General features: G+C 39.7%; 1 protein-coding gene across 1 annotated transcript in view; it reads left to right on the top strand.

Annotated features, from left to right (window-relative positions):
• Window positions 1-18,391, top strand: part of LOC131935155 (neuronal acetylcholine receptor subunit alpha-2) — a 62,497-nt gene extending 44,106 nt beyond the window's left edge. Inside the window, exons 4-11 of the mRNA XM_059291512.1 lie at window positions 8,804-9,006; window positions 9,204-9,269; window positions 10,109-10,294; window positions 10,893-10,979; window positions 11,634-11,752; window positions 15,472-15,639; window positions 17,618-17,773; window positions 18,158-18,391. Coding sequence (XP_059147495.1) covers window positions 8,804-9,006; window positions 9,204-9,269; window positions 10,109-10,294; window positions 10,893-10,979; window positions 11,634-11,752; window positions 15,472-15,639; window positions 17,618-17,773; window positions 18,158-18,391 — 1,219 coding nt within the window. The remainder of the gene's footprint in view (window positions 1-8,803; window positions 9,007-9,203; window positions 9,270-10,108; window positions 10,295-10,892; window positions 10,980-11,633; window positions 11,753-15,471; window positions 15,640-17,617; window positions 17,774-18,157) is intronic.
• Window positions 18,392-21,159: the final 2,768 nt, after the last annotated feature.

Below are 21,159 nucleotides of genomic sequence, written 5' to 3'. Positions count from 1 at the left end.
GAGAACACATCCCTGTGTCAAGAGAACATCCCTGTGTCAAGAAAATACATCCCTGTGTCAAGAGAACATCCCTGTGTCAAGAGAACATCCCTGTGTCAAGAGAACATCCCTGTGTCAAGTTAACACATCCCTGTGTCAAGAGAACATCTCTGTGTCAAGAGAACACATCCCTGTATCAAGAGAACACATCCCTGTGTCAAGAGAACACATCCCTGTGTCAAGAGAACATCCCTGTGTCAAGAGAACATCCCTGTGTCAAGAGAACATCCCTGTGTCAAGAGAACATCTCTGTGTCAAGAGAACATCTCTGTGTCAAGAGAGAACATCCCTGTGTCAAGAGAACATCCCTGTGTCAAGAGAACATCCCTGTGTCAAGAGAACATCCCTGTGTCAAGAGAACATCCCTGTGTCAAGTGAACACATCTCTGTGTCAAGAGAACATCCCTGTGTCAAGAGAACACATCACTGTAAGGTTTCCCTCAGTGACCTGGTATGTGCTGCAGCCCTCTGAGATCCTCAAGGACCAGCTTTTTGTGACCCTTGACCCTGCAGACTTCCTGTGTCAACTCTGACACTCTAGACTGTAAACTTTCAGTTTTCTTATCGATGAACGTCACTGCCTCAGGGAATGTCATTTCCAGAAAGAACCCGTATCCAATGGCAACACAGAACATCGATGGATTGGAGAGGTTTGCTTGGACATACAGGTTTCATCCCAGGTCAACTTTTGTTTTTAATACGACATGAGTTATCTCCTCCTGTATTTTCTCTATAGTTGACTTGAGCTGAGAGTACTTAGAGATCTCTTCATATATCTTGTCTCGTAGTTCTAGGAGCTTCCTCAAATCTTCTTTTAGTCTATCATTTAGGAAAGTTTCATATTCAAGTATTTTCTCTTCCGTGGATTTCATCCGGATGCCACACTACTGACAATACACAAAGGGTCGATTTGCCATCACAAATTTGAATTGTATAAGTGTAATGGATTAGTTACATCTTTCCGCTTGGCAGGTTTAAAATAAACCGGGAGTGATCTCCCTTAAACTTTCTTAAAATTCTAATATAACACTACGGGGGATGGCAACTCGGGACATAGACAATATTTTAAATCCTTTTTTAATTACTTAAACTTTTTAGAATCTATAAAAAATACTTTCGCTGTGTCTGTCTGTCTGTCTGTCTGTCTGTCTGTCTGTCTGTCTGTCTGTCTGTCTGTCTGTCTGTCTGTCTGTCTGTCTGTCTGTCTGTCTGTCTGTCTGTCTGTCTGTCTGTCTGTCTGTCTGTCTGTCTGTCTGTCTGTCTGTCTGTCTGTCTGTCTGTCTGTCTGTCTGTCTGTCTGTCTGTCTGTCTGTCTGTCTGTCTGTCTGCCTGCCTGCCTGCCTGCCTGCCTGCCTGCCTGCCTGCCTGCCTGCCTGCCTGCCTGCCTGCCTGCCTGCCTGCCTGCCTGCCTGCCTGCCTGCCTGCCTGCCTGCCTGCCTGCCTGCCTGCCTGCCTGCCTGCCTGCCTGCCTGCCTGCCTGCCTGCCTGTCTGTCTGTCTGTCTGTCTGTCTGTCTGTCTGTCTGTCTGTCTGTCTGTCTGTCTGTCTGTCTGTCTGTCTGTCTGTCTGTCTGTCTGTCTGTCTGTCTGTCTGTCTGTCTGTCTGTCTGTCTGTCTGTCTGTCTGTCTGTCTGTCTGTCTGTCTGTCTGTCTGTCTGTCTGTCTGTCTGTCTGTCTGTCTGTCTGTCTGTCTGTCTGTCTGTCTGTCTGTCTGTCTGTCTGTCTGTCTGTCTGTCTGTCTGTCTGTCTGTCTGTCTGTCTGTCTGTCTGTCTGTCTGTCTGTCTGTCTGTCTGTCTGTCTGTCTGTCTGTCTGTCTGTCTGTCTGTCTGTCTGTCTGTCTGTCTGTCTGTCTGTCTGTCTGTCTGTTTACTGCACGATTACAAGACTTTTGCTAAACTTCGTTTTTTTTCCTTCAAAACTGTCATAATTGGTTGATTCTTAAACAACAGTTGTCCTCTCTGAAACATAGATTTGTTTTTTCATAAATTAGTTTTTTATTAAACAATTTCAGCCACCTTAATAAAGCAAATGGCATACACACACCATTCGCAAAACAGGTAATGTAAATGTTCATAGCAAGTCTATCAAGTAACAATATTTATTCATCATTGGCAAATTCAGCTGGGTCTTTGCGCTGCAGTCTTGCATGTTCTTTCTTAGCCCAATCATAAATTAAATAGGCTACCACAAAAGGTGGTACAACTCTAAAAATCTGTCCTTTAACTCTGCGAAACATGTTGGGAACTCCCTTTGATATAGCTCCAGCAAATGCTTTCTGCTCATACGGTGAGAGGCTGTATGTTATTATGCCCCTGATATTTTTATTCAGTTCTCCCCAGTGCATACCCATGGTGATGCTTGTCTGTTACTTCAACTTAATAATAAACTCAGTATTCTGTACAGTGTCAGTGTTACAGAAAAGCCCTTGGTTCCGTTGTCCTTCTATAGATAACATCAAAAATAGTACGAACGTCTCTATGTTCAGATGACTATCGTTAACAGAAAGTAATTAATCATAGATTAAACGATACTTTGAATGTGTAAAGTGTTCGTAATGTGTTTTAATTTTAAGTTAATTGTTTAGTATTTGAAAAAATTAGCACTTGGTGTATTGTCTAAAATTTAAAATATTGGATTAATTAAATGATTGAGAAAAGGTTTTTTAAGTGTTTTGCAGTTGCGCAATGCTGATGCATTGATTGCTTTTGAGAAAAGATTGTAGATTGTTTCCCCTTGATTATGCTTACATTTGATTTCGAATAAAGACAAGGGAGAGAATCAAAACTTATCATTTCTTTTTAAAATCCAAAATATTGGTCACATGTCAACATGTATATATATATATATATATATATATATATATATATATATATATATATATATATATATATATATATATATATATATATATATATATATATATATATATATATATATATATATATATATATATATATATGGTTTTTTTTTTATTTGCGCACTATAAATAGTAGAAAAACACGTATAAATCAAATAGTACCAACAACTTTCCCTCCTCCATTGATTATTGCCAGTTATCTTACTTTGTCTGCTTCTTCCATCTCTACCAACTGCTGGGGCCAGACTTAGGTCATTTGAGAGATAAAAATCTTAATATTCCAGTTTCGTAGTGTTGGGGGCCGCCAGTGGGAGTGCCGTGTCCCTAGCTGTCACTCAGCCAAGAAGCCGGACAAATTGAATGGAAGGTTTCGTTTCTCCGGAAGTCACGAGTTTAATTGAATTCGCCCCTCGCTGTAGATGGGATGGGAGAAGGAGAGAAATATTTCAATAAATGTTGGTCGGTTGGTATTAAGGCCAACACTACACATGGTGCCTGCTTATATATTAAAATGGATCTGTTGTGGCACCCAATGAAATATTTCAATAAATGTTGGTCGGTTGGTATTAAGGCCAACACTATACACGATGCCTGCTTGTATATTTAAATGGATCTGTTGTGGCACCCAATGAAATATTTCAATAAGTGTTGGTCGGTTGGTATTAAGGCCAACACTATACACGGTACCTGCTTGTATATTTAAATGGATCTGTTGTGGCACCCAATGAAATATTTCAATAAGTGTTGGTCGGTTGATATTAAGGCCAACACTATACACGGTGCCTGCTTGTATATTTAAATGGATCTGTTGTGGCACCCAATGAAATATTTCAATAAGAGTTGGTCGGTTGATATTAAGGCCAACACTATACACACTGACTACGTGTATTGTTAACTGGATCTGGTGTAATACCGAAGATTGCGCTCTTTTGAAAGGGTTGTTTTAGTTATAAAATGCAGTAAAAATGTCCAAATGTCGTAATGTCTATCATGTTTTGTATTTTAAAAATTGCCTTTATATTTTAATTGCATTTATGTGTAGCTATTAATCCATGTATTTGTTTTTAAAGAAGTCGACTCGCTAATACTAATAACTAATAAAATTAATGTTGTAAGAAGTTATATCTAATAACAAGTTTAATAATATCAAATTAAGAAGTGGGAAAAAGTACTAATACATCTAACTTTAATGATAATCCTTCAAGAGACAAAACGATTGGGTAACGACATCTCCATAAAAATGCTAGCCTATGAGAATTCTAGCCTGTTGAAAGGCTAGCCAGCAGAATTACTGGTATTCATAAACGCTAGCCCTTAGAAACACTAGCCTACAGAAACGCTACCTCTTAGAAACACTAGCCTACAGAAACGCTAGCTCTTAGAAACGCTAGCCTACAGAAACACTAGCCTAAAGAAACACTAGCCTACATGAATGCTAGCCTATGGTACCAAACAATCTTAATAAAACTTGAGCATGGGACTAGAATTAAATTCTTGTAAAAGATCTAAACATCTTGACAACAATACTGACACAAAAACGTTTGACCCAGCAACAACAAGCAGCCAGCAATAGAGAGACCAAAATATCCATCAGCAACAGAGACCAAAATATCCATATCAGATACAAGACAAATTATGGTCTGGTGTCTGATCTTAACCAGATCTTTGAATTCAATTAATATCGATCTATTGGTTTCTATTTGAAGGAAAGGATAAGCTATTAATTCTCCAATGTTTATCTCAAGTTATGGGCGTGATGCTTTTATTCGCATATAAGCCGGATGGACTAGCATACGTAGATCGGCTGATTCTCTCCGCATACGTACATCAGCTGATTCTATCCGCATACGTACATCAGCTGATTCTCTCCGCATACGTACATCAGCTGATTCTCTCCGCATACGTACATCAGCTGATTCTATCCGCATACGTACATCAGCTGATTCTATCCGCATACGTACATCAGCTGATTCTCTCCACATACGTACATTAGCTGATTCTCTCCACATACGTACATTAGCTGATTCTCTCCACATACGTACATCAGCTGATTCTATCCGCATACGTACATCAGCTGATTCTCTCCGCATACGTACATCAGCTGATTCTATCCGCATACGTACATCAGCTGATTCTATCCGCATCAGCTGATTCTCTCCACATACGTACATTAGCTGATTCTCTCCACATACGTACATTAGCTGATTCTCTCCACATACGTACATCAGCTGATTCTATCCGCATACGTACATCAGCTGATTCTCTCCGCATACGTACATCAGCTGATTCTATCCGCATACGTACATCAGCTGATTCTATCCGCATACGTACATCAGCTGATTTTATCCGCACACGTACATCAGCTGATTCTATCCGCATACGTAGACCAGCTGATTCTCTCCGCATACGTACATCAGCTGATTTTATCCGCACACGTACATCAGCTGATTCTCTCCGCATACGTACATCAGCTGATTCTCTCCGCATACGTACATCAGCTGATTCTCTCCACATACGTACATCACCTGATTCTATCCGCATACGTTCATCAGCTGATTCTCTCCGCATACGTAGACCAGCTGATTCTATCCGCATACGTACATCAGCTGATTCTATCCGCATACGTACATCAGCTGATTCTCTTCGCATACGTACATCAGCTGATTCTATCCGCATACGTACATCAGCTGATTCTCTCCGCATACGTACATCAGCTGATTCTATCCGCATACGTACATCAGCTGATTCTATCCGCATACGTACATCAGCTGATTCTATCCGCATACGTACATCAGCTGATTTTATCCGCACACGTACATCACCTGATTCTATCCGCATACGTACATCACCTGATTCTCTCCGCATACGTACATCAGCTGATTCTATCCGCATACGTACATCAGCTGATTCTCTTCGCATACGTAGACCAGCTGATTCTCTCCGCATACGTACATCAGCTGATTCTCTCCGCATACGTAGACCAGCTGATTCTCTCCGCATACGTACATCACCTGATTCTATCCGCATACGTACATCACCTGATTCTATCCGCATACGTACATCACCTGATTCTATCCGCATACGTACATCAGCTGATTCTCTCCGCATACGTAGACCAGCTGATTCTCTCCGCATACGTACATCAGCTGATTCTCTCCGCATACGTAGACCAGCTGATTCTCTCCGCATACGTACATCACCTGATTCTATCCGCATACGTACATCACCTGATTCTCTCCGCATACGTAGACCAGCTGATTCTCTCCGCATACGTACATCAGCTGATTCTCTCCGCATACGTAGACCAGCTGATTCTATCCGCATACGTACATCAGCTGATTCTCTCCGCATACGTACATCACCTGATTCTATCCGCATACGTAGACCCGCTGATTCTCTCCGCATACGTACATCAGCTGATTCTCTCCGCATACGTAGACCAGCTGATTCTCTCCGCATACGTAGACCAGCTGATTCTCTCCGCATACGTACATCAGCTTATTCTCTCCGCATACGTACATCAGCTGATTCTCTCCGCCAACAGATGGAGCTGTAGTAACAGTGTGTACGACGTCTTTCAGTTTTCTTCCGACGCTGACAAATTTACAATTTTGTAAACATTTTTTTGTGATCTCCTTGTGTTAATGTGTTGCTTTGGGGTGTTTATTTTTTTTATTTTTGTTTTTGAGAAATATCTGTGCAGATTTTAAGCAGAAAAACATGTGTTTTTTTTTCTAATTACTAACTAATTAGCGTCGTTGATGCTAGTTATTCATGTGGATATTATTATGATCATTGCTGTTGTAGTGACTTTAGGGTCGTACTGATATGTGGTTGGTTGTCGTGTGGATGTGTGGTTGGTTGTCGTATGGATGTGTGGTTGGTTGTCGTGTGGATGTGTGGTTGGTTGTCGTGTGGATGTGTGGTTGGTTGTCGTGTGAATGTGTGGTTGGTTGTCGTGTGGATGTGTGGTTGGTTGTGGATCCGTTCTGACTATGCAGCCGTCGAGTTTTTATTAGAGAACATTTAATGTGGTTTGTACTTGTGTGGTTGTGTGGTTTGCACGTGTGTGGTTGTGTGGTTTGCACGTGTGTGGTTGTGTGGTTTGTACTTCTGTGGTTGTGTGGTTTGCACGTGTGTGGTTGTGTGGTTTGCACGTGTGTGGTTGTGTGGTTTGTACTTGTGTGGTTGAGTGGTTTGTGCTTGTGTGGTTGTGTGGTTCGTACTTGTGTGGTCGTGTGGTTTTCTCCCCACGCTCTAACTACCGTGTGGATCCTTCAAGACAGTCACGTGTCCCCGCGCGTGACTCGACTGCCACGAAACTCAGACCACAGTCATTTGACTTGACCTTTCAACCGGAAGCCTTCTTCGAATAATGTCGTCATCTGCGAGGTACCAACGGGCGACATCTGTCGGACCGGCCGGGTATGTTTTAAGTGCAGGCATACGGCGGAATTCTCGCTTCCGGTCCCCGGACTAGCATGGCAGGAATAATTGGAACCCGAGTCGGGGAGCGGAAACAGAAGTCTGACTGCCAGTGCACTCGACTCTCAGACTAAATGACCGGAGGGGGCCCGTCCACGGGAAATTTTAACAAGGGCTCCTTTTAAAATTTTCACGTCATTACGCTGGGGTTTTAAGACTGTTTTTGTGTGGGTGGATTAATTAGCAGGACTATTTGTTCAAGTTTAAGCCATAAGGTACTCGACCAAACCCGACCGTAATCTATTCTCGACATGTATTCGTCAATAGAGTTCCTAGTATAATGTTAGTGTATGTTTTTAAAAAATAAGACAGGTTATAAGACTTTCCTTATATTTTAAAAAAACACCAAATAAATTGAAGTAGTTATTACATATCGTTTTAGTTTTTACATATTTATATATCCAGGCACTTTTAACGCTAATGTATTCATTAATCTCAATTAATATTAATCAGTATTTTTTCTTACAGTAATCCACATCTGTTATGCTAATATGAACCTTTAAATAGATCTTCGCTCCATTGAGATGCAACTATGCACAATGAAATATTTAAGCTCTCTTTATATGCTGATGTGCCCTTTAAAGTAGTTTACAGTTTTAAAATGCATTCGCGATATACAACAGAAATTTTGTGTTTATTAACATCTTTCTTCCTTTCAATAATTGTTGACCTTTTTAAATCTCTATGTTGACATCTATTATTTAAATTACATCTTACTTTATTTTAATTTTTAAAATCCACATTCTTTAATCTACATATTTTATATTAAAATCCTTTCTATCTCCACGAATTAAAATCGCAAGGTTACCAGCATTTATTTTAAATCTTTAGAAAATATCACTTTATTTAATATATCATTATCTCACCCCGTTTAAGAACGTTAAGCTACGTCTTTTTATTTAAATTCTTTAAGTTACATTAAATTCCTCCTTCCTTTAATAGATGTAGTAAGTAGCTTCCTTTATTTACAATGTTTTGGTTACCTCCTTTTGTTTCACCCATTATCTCCCTTTATTTAGGATGCTTAAGTCAACTCCCTTTATTTCAACATTACCTCCCCTTATTTAATATGATTAAGTAATTTCTATTTGTTTTACATAGTATCTCCTCTTATTGAAGATATTTAAGTACCTCCCTTTTCATCCAATATCTCCCCTTACTTAAGATGTTTAAGTTACCTCCCTTCTTGTCAATTATTATCTCCCCTTAATTAAGGTGTTTATGTTACCTCTCTTTATTTCAACAAATATCTCCCCTTACTAAAGATGTTGATGTTACCTCCCTTTATTTCCCCCATTATCACCCCTTACTTAAGATGTTTAAGTTACCTCCCTTTATCTCCCCTTACTAAAGATGTTTAAGTTACCTCCCATTATCCCCCCTTACTTAAGATGTTTAAGTTACCTCCCCGATGTTTCCCCAGCGCCGACGACCGCCTACAGGAACAGAGGAACGCCCTGGTTGTCGTCAACCACAACGGGGCGCTACTCTGGATGCCCCAAGCCATCCTGCGCAGCTCGTGTGCGTTTGACACGCTGTATTTCCCCTTTGACGAGCAGACGTGTGTGCTCAAGTTTGGCTCCTGGACCTACAACGGCTTCAAGCTAGACATACATTTTATTTCAGGTCATTTGAGTTGGTCATTTCAAAGGTCATTTGACTCAGTCACTTAGCGATATAAAATTTATAACGATTGTAGTCATTTTATCGAGCTTATAGACTCATTTCAGTCTCATCCTTTATGTTTTATATATATATATATATATATATATATATATATATATATATATATATATATATATATATATATATATCACGAACAGGAAGACAACAATTTGAGCTAACAGATTACATCGAGAACAACGAGTGGACCATTATCGAAAACTCAGGTAATTACTTCAAGATTTCTTTTGTTCGAGAGACATCTGCTTCCGGTTTCGTTATCTGGTTTCCTGTTCAAGAAATACGATGTCAGTCAGTGAGATTGCGCTTGGTTACAATGATTTCTGGTTTACTTTTGTAATACTAATCTTCTTTGTGTCCGAAGTCTATTTAAGTGGTTTAAATTTGAACTGGTTTGTAACACAAATCTTTTTTGTGTCTGAACTTAAAGGGGTTTAAATTTGAACTAGTTTGAATAGGCACAATTTTTTTTCACTTGTGTCTATTTTAATAGTTTCGACAATGTCGATGTACTAAAGTTATCCGTGTGGGCCTACACAAAACGCACACAAATATCTTATTTTGACACGTAAACATAAGTTGTCCGAGGTAAAGTCTTGAGGTAAAGAAGAATTGAATTAATATATTTAAAGTAAACTATTAACATGGTTAAAATTCATAAATTGAAGATTATTTCAGCTAGTATACTTAAATTAAAGATTAGCTGCATCAGCCAAGGATCAATATATTTCAAACGAAGACTAACTGGGCCTTCTTCTTCTTCGTTCTCTTTTTCGTTCTTTTTCCAAGAGATTCCCTCCAACAGAACTAAGTATAAATTTATTAACAGGGCAGCAGTTTTATTATTTTGGAGTTGTCTCTCCTAGATGAGTCGCTATCTCCTCATCTGCACGGGGTCGAACGTGGGGCTATTCGGTTCAACAACTATGAGCTCAACCGACCCGACCACGCCCACCTCATTACCTGGGTCAATGCCCTTAATAATCCTAAAGCTTGTGTATTAAAACTAAACTTTCGGTACTGACCCCTACCTTCCCCTCCCCAGGTCACCGTAACATCAAGAAATACACGTGCTGCCCTGAGCCCTACCCTGACCTCAAGTTTAAGCTCGTCTTGAGGCGTCGGGTGGCGTTTTACACCTTCATCCTCATCATGCCCTGCGCCCTTCTCTCACTGCTCACCATGGTCATCTTCTGGGTGCCCCCAGAGTCGCCAGCCAAGTTGACATTAGGTAGGTGACATTTGGTGTCTTATAGTCGTTACGCAAGTTGACATTAGGAAGGTGACGTTTGAGTGTTCCTAAAGTTAACAGCCAAGTTGACATTAGGTAGGTCCCTAAAGTTAACAGCCAAGGTGACATTATATTTGGATACCCGCGAGTCACTAGCCTTTGTAATTATAAAAATGTTTACAAAAAGTGCAAAAAAGTACTTTTTATAAAGTGCAATTAGTTAATTGCTTAATTCACTGATAGCTACACATTTTTCTTGATTGGAAAAAAAATGTCTGCTTCCCGCCGTCCCTAACCCCCCCCCCCCCCCCACACACACACACAGTGAGGGTAGCGCTAATTGCTTCCATTACGCTACAACACCCTCTCTATTTGACACATCAACATGCCACCCAGGAATAATAAAAAAAAGTCCCATATAACGTTCAGCAATTTTATTTTTGTCCATTAAAGGCCTGAGATGCTGGGGCTCAAATTCTGCCAACACCCCCACCCCCACCCCCGGCGTAAATGTAATCACCCAAACACGAGACGGGCACAAAACTCATTTACGGGGTCCGTTCTACATTTTAAGCATATTTTATCTCCCCTGTTTCAGGTATGAACATCTTCTTGGCTTTCTTTGTCTTGCTGCTGCTTTTGGCCGAGTCGACACCCAAAGCCGCATCAACCATTCCTTTAATTGGTGAGTTCTAATTAGGTCGTTCCTTTAATTGGTGAGTTCTGATTCGACTATTCCTTTAATTTGTGAGTTCTGATTTGGTCATTCCTTTAATTGGTGAGTTCTGATTCGGTCACTCCTTTAATTGGTGAGTTTTACTTCGACCATTCCTTTAATTGGTGAGTAGAACATCACCATTCTTTGAATTGATGAGTGGAATATCACCGTCTCTTGAATTTGAAAGCTCTGCTTAATTGGTAAGTTCTGCTTTCGCCTTTCCATTATTTGGTGAGCAGAACATCCCCATTCCTTTTATTGGCGAGTAGAACATAGCCATTTATTTAAATGGTGAGTTCTGCTTTGGCCATTCCTTCAATAGGTAAATATGACTCGGGCCTTTCCCTTAATTGGTGAGTTGTAAATAGACCATTCCGACTAAAGGTTTTAAATTCCTGTAGCAATTATTATTTTCTATAGACTCTCATGATCATGATAACGTTGATGTAACATGTTTGACCTTTGACCTCTCAACACTAACATGGGCCTATGTTTGACCTTGACCTTTCAGGTGCTTACTTCTGCATGGACATGATCATGATAACGTTGTCCGACGTGTTTGACCTTTGACCTTTGACCTCTCAACTGTAACATGGTCCATGTTTGACCTTGACCTTTCAGGTGCTTACTTCTGCATGAACATGATCATGATAACGCTGTCTGAGATCCTGGCCTGTGTGGTGGCCAACATGCACTTCCGGGGGGTCCGGATCAACCGTGTACCCAAGTGTCTCAGAGTGGTAAGTGGGATTTGATCAGTGGTAAGTGGGATTTGATCAGTGGTAAGTGTGAGTTGATCAGTGGTAAGTACTTGTGTGGTAAGTGGTAAGTGGGATTTGATCAGTGGTAAGTGTGAGTTGATCAGTGGTAAGTACATGTGTGGTAAGTGGTAAGTGGGATTTGATCAGTGGTAAGTGGGATTTGATCAGTGGTAAGTGGGATATGATCAGTGGTAAGTGGGATTTGATAAGTGGTAAGTGGGATTTGATCAGTGGTAAGTGGGTTTGATCAGTGGTAAGTGGGATTTGGTGAGTGGTAAGTGGGATTATATTGTCAGGTAAGTGGGATTTTATCAGTGGTAAGTGGGATTTGATCAGTGGTAAGTGGGATTTGGTGAGTGGTAAGTGGGATTTGGTGAGTGGTAAGTGGGATTATATTGTCAGGTAAGTGGGATTTTATCAGTGGTAAGTGGGATTTGATCAGTGGTAAGTGGGATTTGATCACTGGTAAGTGGGATTTTATTGTCAGGTAAGTGGTAAGTGGGATTTCATTGTCAAGTAAGTGGTAAGTGGGATTCGACGAGTGGTAAGTGGGATTAGTGGTGTGGTAAATTCGATCTGTCATTGAATGGTACGTGGGGTGAAATAAGTAGGCTTTCTCGTTCGGTAAGGGGTAAATGGGATTTGATAAGTGGTAAATGGTAAATATTATTTGTGGTGTGGTAAGTACGATCTGTCATTGAGTGGTAAGTGGGATTTGTGGTGTGGTACGAAGCATTTGTCGTGCTTAACAAGTATTTGTGATACATCACGAGCTGGGTGATAATTGAGATCTAGTGCGTGTTAAAAGTAGCCAGTTAAATATTCTGGGTAGAAGGTTGTTTTTAAATATATTTGGTGCAAAAGAATCAATGTACGTGGGATCCGAACCCAACACTTCCACACACCACCGTTAGACAAACCTGTTATGTCTTTACTAGAACACTATTCTGTACCTGCGTCTATCTCTGACGTTGAAATAACATTGTGTGCCCCGTATTATTTATGGGCACCCCGTCAAAAGAGCGCACGACAAAAGAGCGCCGGCATAAGAGCGCAGACAAAAGAGCGCCGACATAAGAGCGTCGACATAAGAGCGCACTAATTTCCCGACAAAAGAGCGCCGACATAAGAGCGCAAACTAAATATCGAAAAACCATATATAATAAATAAAAACAAGAAAATTAACTCAGATCAGAAGGTATTGTTTGATGTTAACTCTTTATTGTTTCATTAAAAAACTAAATGTTCAGTTTCTTTAACTAAAAAACTGGTACAACCAACGTAGAGTCCAATAATTATTCAAAACGCAATCTAATAACACATACAAAGATTTTAAATGTTAGGCCTAAAGTGAGAATATAAACTGAAATGAAATGTAACAAAATGAAAATAATTTAAAATTAATAAAACGTTTCTTTATAGTTGCATTTATATTGCTAAGTTGTGGGCTATACCTCGTAGGTAGTCCATCATTGAATCATTAGCATTGGTTGAAGCAATCCCCTGCAATCTTCGGTTCAGCTGAACATATTTGTTCTTTGAAGCTTCTGGTTGTCGTTTGAAGAGGTTCAGGAATTATCTCTGCAACGTTCTGCGGATTTGGGTATGGCAGCTGCGTTATTGTGTTCTGATGATGACAGAACAACATCGTTCAGCATTTTCATCCGTCCTCGGCAGCCATCTTTCTTGCAGCATCTCCATGTCGTACTTCCATCAGCATTTGCTCTGTCCTGTCTATATCTGTAGCCTTCGACCAATATAATAACCTTCCCTTTCTGTGATTCGATCTTCTCCATGTTACTTGGGTTAGAACTATTTTCAAACTGCATTCATAACGTGGTAACCATAATATATAAATAAAGACGTCGTTTTCTCGCCGATTGTCTAATTAAAACAAGTGTTAACCTTGTCATATTCGTTTAGCGTACAACATGTGTTTTTTTAATTGACTGCGCTCTTATGTCGGCGCTCTTTTGTCTGCGCTCTTTTGTCGGCGCTCTTATGTCGGCGCTCTTTTGTCTGCGCTCTTATGTCGGCGCTCTTTTGTCGTGCGCTCTTTTGACGGGTCACCTTATTTATGATAGACTAAACACTAGTCATTATACACTCGATAATCCTGTCTATAGTTTATCTGGATATTTCTCATTACAAATATTGGTTTGGTTAGTTTTGTACAGATTGTTAGTTGTTTTTGTTTGTTTGTTTGTAGCTTTTTTTTAAGTCCTGGCGAGAACTGATTTATGCAGATCTGATTAGGAATACGAGTCGCATAAAATAAGAATTTATTTAAATTTAAACTTTTCAAAACCAGATTTTTAAGCAAATATGCTAAATAGATAAACGTATGCAATATATTACAAACGTAAAATACATCAAAGAAACGTCGTTTTTTTTCTCTGTGAAATCAATAGAAAAAAAAATAGAAATGTATGCCAGATAGAAATGTATGCCAGATAGAAATGTATGCCAGATAGAAATGTATGCCAGATAGAAATGTATGCCAGATAGAAATGTATGCCAGATAGAAATGTATGCCAGATAGAAATGTATGCCAGATAGAAATGTATGCCAGATAGAAATGTATGCCAGATAAATGTGTTAGAGATGCCAGACTTGACAAGATGGCGGATGGGGGAGCCAGGCGAGACAATTGTGAAAATGACAAGTTTATCCTGCTATCATAACCAGTCGTCTGCTGTAATCAGAGCCAGCCCCAGACGTCAGCACTGTTGGGCCCTGTTGACCTTAGTATTAGCCCGGGGGTCCGGCAGACAAATACGGCACACCCTAAACAACCCCCACAGACCCGAATATCAGCCCCGCGCTCTAAACGAGACGGTTCTGACGTCACTGACTAAATTTATAAACGGAAATTCCCAATTTCACTGCTAGGGTTTCGGTACTCGACCATACGTCATTTCTAGATCTTCCGGTAGATGGACGAGTGGACTACTATTTACCGTTACGTTTAATTGTTACAGTTAGGGTTAGGGTTATTGAACTCTTCTTCTTCTTTGCTTTTTCAACTCACAGCGGTGCATAGGCACTATACATTATACAACAGCCTTTTATGCTTTTTTTTTGTCCTTTTTTAAATTTCTATTTCTTTTCAACTTATTTCTATAATTTTCTTGTCCTTTCATTATTTAACACTCAAAAAGTTTTCACTGTGTGTAATAATAGTCATGGGGTATTCTTAGTGCTCTTAAATTTTTTTTATTACATAAAATTACACCCCTGCAACAATAATAACATCGAGCTAAAATCATTACATCTGTAATGTTGTGATCGAATCGACAACGTTACAGTTGTGAAAAAGTCGAGTATTAGATTTGGTAAATTTAGTACCGTCGATAACGACACATAAGGTTAAAAAATTAATCCCTAACGTTCTTTAACCCTAACCCTACACACACACATAGGTCAGCGTATCGTAATCTTAGACACTTGAAATACAAAATGATGTGGACGGATAAGCAATTTAAAAAATTATGAATTGGAAATAAGTTTTTATTTTAATCTATACATTTCGATATTAAAAATTCAAATTATTTTTAATCAGCAAAGCATGGTTTGTAAATTGGAAGAAATTTTATTTTTATTTCTACATGATGAATTCACCAGGTTATGATGAATTCCACACGTTTTGTGTCGTTTGGTTTCTGCTGTCTAATGAATGTCGTCTGCTCACATTCCAGTTTATGATAAACTTCATGGCGCGTATCCTGTGCATCACCGACCAGTTCCTGGAGAAAGAGAACGCCCCCGTGGTGGCCGGACCCCCCAAGAAGCGGTGGAACGCCGGACGGGTAGGTGGCGACACCAACAGGCCGCAGTACCCCTATACAGACATTTCGTTCGCTCAGGTTAGCCATGCCTCAGTCACGGGCTGGGGTGGGGTGGGGTGGAGTGGGGTGAGTAGCCTCAGTCACGGGCTGGGGGTGGGGTGGGGTGTGTAGCCATGTCTCAGTCACGGGCTGGGGTGGGGTGGGGTGTGTAGCCATGTCTCAGTCACGGGCTGGGGTGGGGTGTGTAGCCATGCCTCAGTCACGGGTTGGGGGTGGGGGTGAGGTGTGGGTGTTATGCTTGGAATCGGGCAGGATTTTAAATTCTAATTCAGGACAGGATGCCTGTCTTCATGCAAATGGGGATTTAAATTGTTGGGTGGGAGGTTGTTCATCTTCTCTCACCCCCCCCCCCCTCCCCTTCCCCCATCATACACACAGACAAACAGATTGACCAGAGAATAGCGTTAGGAAAAATATAGTTTTAAGAAAAACGTTAGATTTTTTTATACATTTTGTAGGTCGCATCAATCTTAATCTTAACTCGATAATTTTTTTACGAGTTTCCTACACGCTTTCTTGGTTAAAAATGTCATGCAATGTGCGTTAGCAAATCAGTCGACTGAAATCAAACATCACAGATTTAAATATCAGATCTTAATTAATATTTAATCCCCCACTTGCAGAGCAGGTTTCCTTTCTGTTTTCCTCTGCACATTTCAACACGCCCTTGCCATTTTTAAACACATTTTATTTTTGGCCAGAAATTAGAATTAAATTTCGGTTTGTTTCAAAACGATTTCCTGGCAGAAAAACCACTTAAAGCACTGATTACAATCTGGCAAGGGGACACGCTGGCTACACCATGCAGGACAAGCCGCTTTTCCTGAATAATAAGCGATGGCTGGGGCCCGGATCGAGCATTCATCAGAATCCCTAATCTCACGACATGAATCTTAAAACAGGCCATTTCCTGCTCGCGTTTTTTCCCTCGTCCCATGCTCCGCGGAGTCAACACGTCTCGATCGTGTAGAAATTAAGACGCTCTTAGCTTCGCGGAAACCTCGTGTGCCGTGTAAAAATAGTTGAATGATTTCAAAAACCTTTTGGTGAAATGTCGAGTGCGTACGCTGGCACGTTCTGTCCATGTTAATTTACATAGCTGTTTTTTTTTAAGCGGCCAGTTTAAAAATATGGATTGGATATTAAAGGAACCGTCTTTAATTAGCGAGCACAGTTTTATTTAAGAGATAATTGGTTTTGTAACCACGCGAAGAAATAATCTTTTGATCTGCAAAATACTTGATAGGGGTTAAGATTTTCAAAGGTCTTGAAATTGTCAGTGGCCTTTGTCTTGAAATTGTCAGTGACCATTGTCTTGAAATTGTCAATGACCTTTGTAAGCATACCCGGATTTGACCCATATCGATGAAATGAAATGGAAACGTATAATTTATTTATAATGGAAAAAAATTCCTATTTTTTTTTTTTTGCGAAATTCAAATTCGAGATCTATTGATCAAATGTTGAAATACTACAAAAAAATTGTATTTAAAATTTTTCAATTTAGATGATTCGCTATAGTCAAAATATACAACTATAAACACGTTAAGTGAATCCGTTTAATTAATCATAAATAATAATTAATATTACAATGTATCTGTTTTGAGGTAGAAAAAGTTGATAGTATTTTTAAATTATGTTAAATCATATACACGACATTATTTTACCAAATTGAGGTATTATGTCTTATAATTTGACGTTACCAAGTTTATCAATTATTTTAGCTTAACATTAGCCAGATGTCCTATCAATGACGTTACCCAGTTGTCCTATGTCCTATCATTGACTTAGCCAGATGTCCTATGTCCTACCAATGACGTTAGCCAGATGTCCTACAATGTCCTACCAATGACGTTAGCCAGATGTCCCACAATGTCCTATCAATGACGTTAGCTAGATGTCCTACAATGTCCTACCAATGACGTTAACCAGATGTCCTACAATGTCCTACCAATGACGTTAGCCAGATGTCCTACTATGTCCTATCAATCTGCAGGTACGTCTGCTAGACAATGGCGCCGAGAAACGTCAGCAGGAGCAGGATATGTGTGGAGGAGGGGGAGGGAACGGCCTGGATGGAAGGGGTGGGCCGGGGTTTGCCTTCCCTCCCATCGGAGATGAGTACCTGTCTCACAGTCAGTCCAACCTACAGGTAGGTCAAAGGTCAACGGTCTTCATCTGTGGTAAAAATAGTGTGCCCTTTTTTTAAGGGCATAGATTAAAGGCATTGATGTTATAAATCTTAAGTCAGGGCACTGTTGATAACCCAAGTAAAGGTATAATTGGTTAACATTTCTCAACATCGGTGTCAGTTTTAGTCAGAATTTCTTCCAGGCATCTCTTCCTGGGGGGGGGGGCTTTGGAATTTATATAGAAAACATATACTTTTACCAGTGTGTCATCCCCCCCCCCCCCCGAAAATATCAAGTGCCCCCCCCCCCCTAGAGAAAAAAGTCTGGAAGTAACACTGGTTTTAGTTGTGTCAGTATTCTAGTTAAATGCCACAACGTGAGTCAGACCATTTCTCCAACTGCAGGTGCTGGAAGAGGTAAAGGCTATCCGGGACATGCTGGAGAAAGTTCGAGAAAAGAAGGCTAAGGCGGCGGAGAAGGACAAGATCTACCACGAGTGGCGTGTAGTGGGGCTGGTGACAGACCGCGTCATCTTCAGCTTCTACGTCGTCACCAACTTCGTCGGGCTGATGATCATCTTTATCTGGCAGATCAAGCGGGAGCCGCCTCAGCTCAAGGGATTCGGGGACGAGTCGTAGTCGGCCGGGGTTCGATTCCCGCTGGCTGCAATAGTTATTTCGGCTTCTGTTGTTTGTGTTTTCAGATCATCAAACCACGGGATAAGCATCTATATAATCAATATTCATCAATAAATGAGATGGGCATTTTCAGAAAGGATTGTGAAAAAATTGTTTCTTTTTTTTTTCTAATTCATTGTTTTTATAAAAAAAATTAAATAAGGGTTAAAATTGAGGGAATTAGATCACAAATGAAAATTCAGGTGAAAATTCAGCACCGAAGTTTTCGTTTCCGAATTGAGTGAAGTTTCATGAAGCAACTCAGGATATGAGATTTTGGTAAAGTTTCCAGGAAAAACTAATGCAAGTTATATTTAGTGAAGCTACAAAGTGGAACGCAAGTATTTGATGATTGATTTCTTTAACCTGCAAGTGTTAGGTGGCATAAAAATACATTAAGTTTTTAGACACAATGGTGATTTCTAAAACTGCTGACCAGGTATTGACAAAAACGGGGTGTCTCTGGTTAAACAGAACAAATACTTCAGCACATAAGGTCGAGTCATCATTCTGTTCCTTATATCAAACACACATCGACGAACATCAAAACATTAAGTTGCAGAGCGTGTGTGGTCGATGTTGGGTACTGCATCTCAGACCATTGTCCCACACACCTGCTGTACTTGACTGCCCAAACCAAACATTGTCAGATGATGGTGTAGGTGTGAAAATAACTTGCACTTTTCTAGTGCATTGTGTCCAAACTTCAGTGTCATACTTTGGTCCTGGATATGACTTACGTATGGCTTAACAAACATCAAATTCACCCATTCGATTAATGTCAAAAGTATTGTCTATCAAGAATGACGCCTATTTGTATTTATTATTAATACATGTATGTATAAGTATTTACATATTATATATATATATATATATATATATATATATATATATATATATATATATATATATATATATATATATAATGTGTCTGATATTTGGTAAAAGCAGTACCGGCAATATTGTTCATATAATCAACAACATTATTAGCATTGAGTATTACACCATATTGTCTTGATTAGGTCATGTTTGTCTTGTCTCTCCCATCATTCGTACATTATTTCAGCTGCTATCGTCAACATGTAGATGCCTAGTCAACATTTTAGCTGCCGAGTCAACCTTTTGCTATCGAGTCAAGTTTTTCTTCTCTTGTTTTATTAAAAGTATAATGTTGATGTGTAGTGTGGGCCTATTGGTGCGTGGGGGTAATTGTGTTATTCTGAGTGTGATGGTGAGGTTTCGGTTTTGAAATAACTGCAGTGATATTCTGATACCATTATTAAACATGATGTTGTAACATGATTGTAATTGTGATGTTGTTATGATGATTGTGATCTTGACGTTGTGACGTCATTCAAACAGATGTAATGACATCGTAATGTTGTGGGATTGTGATGTTGATGTTGTGATAGCTTGTTGACTGTGATGTAAAATATCGGATTGATGATGCGATATGTATAAGGATGTAATGACAATATAATGTTATTTCGATGTGATATAATTGTTAGTCTGATGACATGTATTTAGTCTGGCTGTAAGAAATGACAAAATCACACGCAAGGCTGAATGTTTTATGATTTAAAAAAATCACTGAATGATGAATGTTTAACGTAAACTGAAATAATTGTGTTAAACATTGTAAAAAACCTGTTTAATTTCCACCTCATGGCAATGGCGATGTATGAATGGTCACTTCACTAACCACTAACGTATGTAAATCAGTATAAAAATTACACTTAAGTCGATTGTGATTTTGTTCACACGTTTCGTGCATATTACGTGTTTGCATATTTCATGTTGAAAGATGAGTAGTGGTAGTAAGTATGTAGTTGGTTGCAGTGGGTTGGGTGGGTGATAGGTGAGTTTAACATAATTATGTTGTGATTTGTGAGTTATATATCTTGTAATGAGTATTTATATATTGTGTTGGGTGATTGGCGAGTCACACATTATGTTTTGAGTGATTGCTGAGTAAAATATCTTGTGTTAGTGTTCCCTTAAGATGTGTTTGAATGTTGAGTTAAATGGCAGCATGGATGGCTCTTGCTTATTGTGGGGTTGGTTAAGCTGCCGACTATAATGTTGATAAATGGTTAGGGTTTGAAGCTTGCTACCAAATGTGATGACTATAATGTTGATAAATGGTTAGAGTTTGAAGCTTGCTACCAAATGTGATGACTATAATGTTGATAAATGTGAGGCCTACAAGCTTGCTACCAAATGTTATGCTAGGCATGTGTGGGTCCTGGTTGGACGAGTTACTGCACTGGGCTAGCTTAATTTGTTGACCAAAAGTACGTCGTCACCTCTATCGTCTGACGTATGGCCTAGCCTCCCATGGTCGTGACGTAGGCTGTTTTGAAGGATAATTAAAATTGTGGTACTACTGCTTATGTCGTCTAAAGGTCTGCTGAGCTATTTGATTACTGGGTGACTGATGGTTACTGCTTATGTCGTCTATAGATCTGCTTACCATTTGATATATACTACCTGTGACGGTTGTTGCGGCTATTGCAATGGTGGTTGGTTGTTTGCTTTTGTGTTCTTCGGTTGCTATGACACTTGGTTGCTATTTGGCTCTTGTTACTATGACGACTCGTTGCCATGACGATTGGTTGGTGCGAAGGTTGGGTGAAAGTATCATGTGTACGCTTTTGTGAATGGTTGATATACACTTGTAGAACAGTTGGCTACAAGGATCATGCGTGTATTTTGTGAACGATTGAATA

This window comes from Physella acuta, unplaced genomic scaffold (genome assembly GCF_028476545.2).
Source record: "Physella acuta isolate Inbredline_101_S28 unplaced genomic scaffold, ASM2847654v3 ptg000133l, whole genome shotgun sequence".
In the NCBI taxonomy this organism is placed as follows: domain Eukaryota; kingdom Metazoa; phylum Mollusca; class Gastropoda; family Physidae; genus Physella; species Physella acuta.
Note: the sequence above shows the minus strand (reverse complement) of the source record. Positions and strands in the feature narration are given on the sequence as shown.